This window comes from Poecilia latipinna, unplaced genomic scaffold, assembly GCF_001443285.1.
Source record: "Poecilia latipinna isolate Pla-1442-1.1 unplaced genomic scaffold, P_latipinna-1.0 Scaffold7301, whole genome shotgun sequence".
Classification (NCBI taxonomy): domain Eukaryota; kingdom Metazoa; phylum Chordata; class Actinopteri; order Cyprinodontiformes; family Poeciliidae; genus Poecilia; species Poecilia latipinna.
In genome coordinates this window covers 1-2,047 of record NW_015119917.1, presented here as the reverse complement: position 1 = coordinate 2,047, position 2,047 = coordinate 1, and the positions used below count along the sequence as shown (strand labels likewise).

Here is a 2,047-nt window from a genome sequence, read left to right as displayed (position 1 = left end):
TGTATGGAAGCCTAGTTCAACTGTCCTTGCTGTAAATATATTTTACATTGATTTCTCAAGATGCCATGGAATTATACTAATATCTTCCTAACCAGAAAACAAAATGTTATCTAGTAAGACCGGGGGGTTATTTTGATTTGTTTCTTATCGTGATACAACAAAAATAACTGTTTTGTGATAACAGATTATTAGATTTTGTTATAAGACATAATAAAAGTTGGTGTGAAGAACCTTATGGTTGTATGTTAGGAACAATTACCAATATTTATAACAGGGTCAGTCACTCTGGGCTTCTGTAAGAACTGTTGTATTTGGTTAATAAAATATTAATTCGACATATTTACAGGAAGTTTGAAGGTCTGTAAGCTGTCGCCATCTTCGTCATATTGAAAAGTTCCCAATAAACTCTCCTGATCGTGTAAATGCTTCTTTCCCTGAGACAAAATTAGATAGAAATCCAGTTCATTATCTTGTTCTTTCTATATATGTGAAAGTTAGTTGGTGTATCTAAAAACATATCACACCCTGAGATAAGCAGAAAATTCATTTGTGCACACAGAAAGTTTGGATGTGATCAAGTGATGTCACACTAAATCATTGCCAACACATTTAAAGCCCCTTCTTCCACACTATAGGTGGACACGTATGATACATGTGATGTTGCTTGACCTTACATAGACAGAAAATTCCTTCGGCGCACTGGAGACTGTGAAAGTCGGGGTTATACTCTTAGGAATGTGACCCAGGGACACGTGAGTAACGGTGATTCTGTGGGACAGTTTGATGGATAAGCGTCCTGGGAAGCCTGCAAAGGCCCAACATTGTCCAGGACTCAGATGATTTCTTCCCTGAAGACAGAGTACAAAACAAAGTTTAGGTGGGGTACCAAGACTAATTAGAAAAGAACATCATAAAGCCTAATATTTTATCAAACAGGAATACCATTTTGCATAATATTCATTTAATGTTCTGAGGTTGTTCAGACCTGAATGGCTATGCTTGGGCCTAAGGGTTGTTGTTGAAAATATATCCCAAACAATCTACATGATCTGTTGTTGTGAAATGTTGCTGAAGTCATCTGTGGAACAAGTTTTGCACCTGCACAAAAAAACAGAAATACTGAGTCAAGAAACCTTAATACTGAAAATTTGCAATCTGGTTTATAATCTTATTTCTAATAGCTCACCTTGAGACTCCAGGGCAAAGTTTGGCCAAAGATCCGCTGGTGGCAGAAGGTAGTCGAATTTCTTTTTCATCTCCTTCTTCATCTCCTGCAGATCTTCGTGGAAAGGCTCTGGGATCTTTTCTGGATTCTTATAAAGAGACAGAAAGTTTGTCACAACATTGAAATTAACAAATTGTTCTCAAGTTTGTTCAAGATATTTAAATCAAAGTTAATATTTGGAAGAGAAAACCTACCATGTCCACTGGAGCTGTAGTGTCCTCTGTAGCTGTTGTGTCCTCTGTAGGTTGAGTAACAAATGACTTGGAAGATCGCAAGTGCTGAGCAGAAAATAGGCAGCTACATCCTGATGAACAAGAGCAGAAGATGACAGTCAGTGACATAGCATAAAAAATTCAGACTTTCTACAACACTTTCAAATTGCTTGTTTGTGGAAGGAGAGTATTTACCAAAAAAGAGCAAAATGAAACAGATGATCCCATGACGTTGCATGAGAGTGACAATCTCCTCTTTTATATTGAAAAGCATATCATTATCCTGGTAGCTGTCCAAACTGTATCCATCTATTAGTCCCCTTCTTACTAAGTGTTTTCTTTGCGTCTCCCTGGCCCAAGATGGAAAAAATACAAATGTTTAAATGTGTACATTGATCAGCGGATGACTGTTAAACATAATAGCTAAAAAAATGCTTATATAATATACCCTCCCGACGCCACTACAGGACAAGGGTGTAAAGAAAATGGATGGATGGATATATAAAATACCTGACTCTCGTCTCTCGGTATGATATTGTTGGTTTCCCATTCGAGTCGTAGTATCCATTATTTGCTAAACGAAGGCTTCGTTTCAGCGTAGCTGCACAAA

At 37.4% G+C, this 2,047-nt stretch overlaps 1 protein-coding gene across 1 annotated transcript; it reads right to left on the bottom strand.

The window, feature by feature from the left end:
- Positions 1 to 195: 195 nt before the first annotated feature.
- Positions 196 to 1,611, bottom strand: LOC106944189 (SUN domain-containing protein 3-like). The gene is made up of 5 exons (XM_015027408.1): positions 1,420 to 1,611; positions 1,187 to 1,325; positions 986 to 1,098; positions 675 to 848; positions 196 to 434 (listed from the first exon to the last, which is right to left on the bottom strand). The coding sequence occupies exons 1-5, from the start codon at positions 1,564 to 1,566 to the stop codon at positions 327 to 329; spliced, it is 681 nt and encodes a 226-aa protein (XP_014882894.1). The 5' UTR covers positions 1,567 to 1,611; the 3' UTR covers positions 196 to 326.
- Positions 1,612 to 2,047: the final 436 nt, after the last annotated feature.

Excerpts from the sequence above, each read along its gene's own strand:
- LOC106944189 (XM_015027408.1), bottom strand. The coding sequence starts at position 1,566 with ATGTCACTGACTGTCATCTTCTGCTCTTGTTCATCAGGATGTAGCTGC. Across the intron at positions 1,326-1,419 it reads CTACAGCTCCAGTGGACATG|TCTCTTTATAAGAATCCAGA; the intron begins GTAGGTTTTCTC and ends ACAAACTTTCTG. Across the intron at positions 849-985 it reads GCCCAAGCATAGCCATTCAG|GGAAGAAATCATCTGAGTCC; the intron begins GTCTGAACAACC and ends CTCTGTCTTCAG.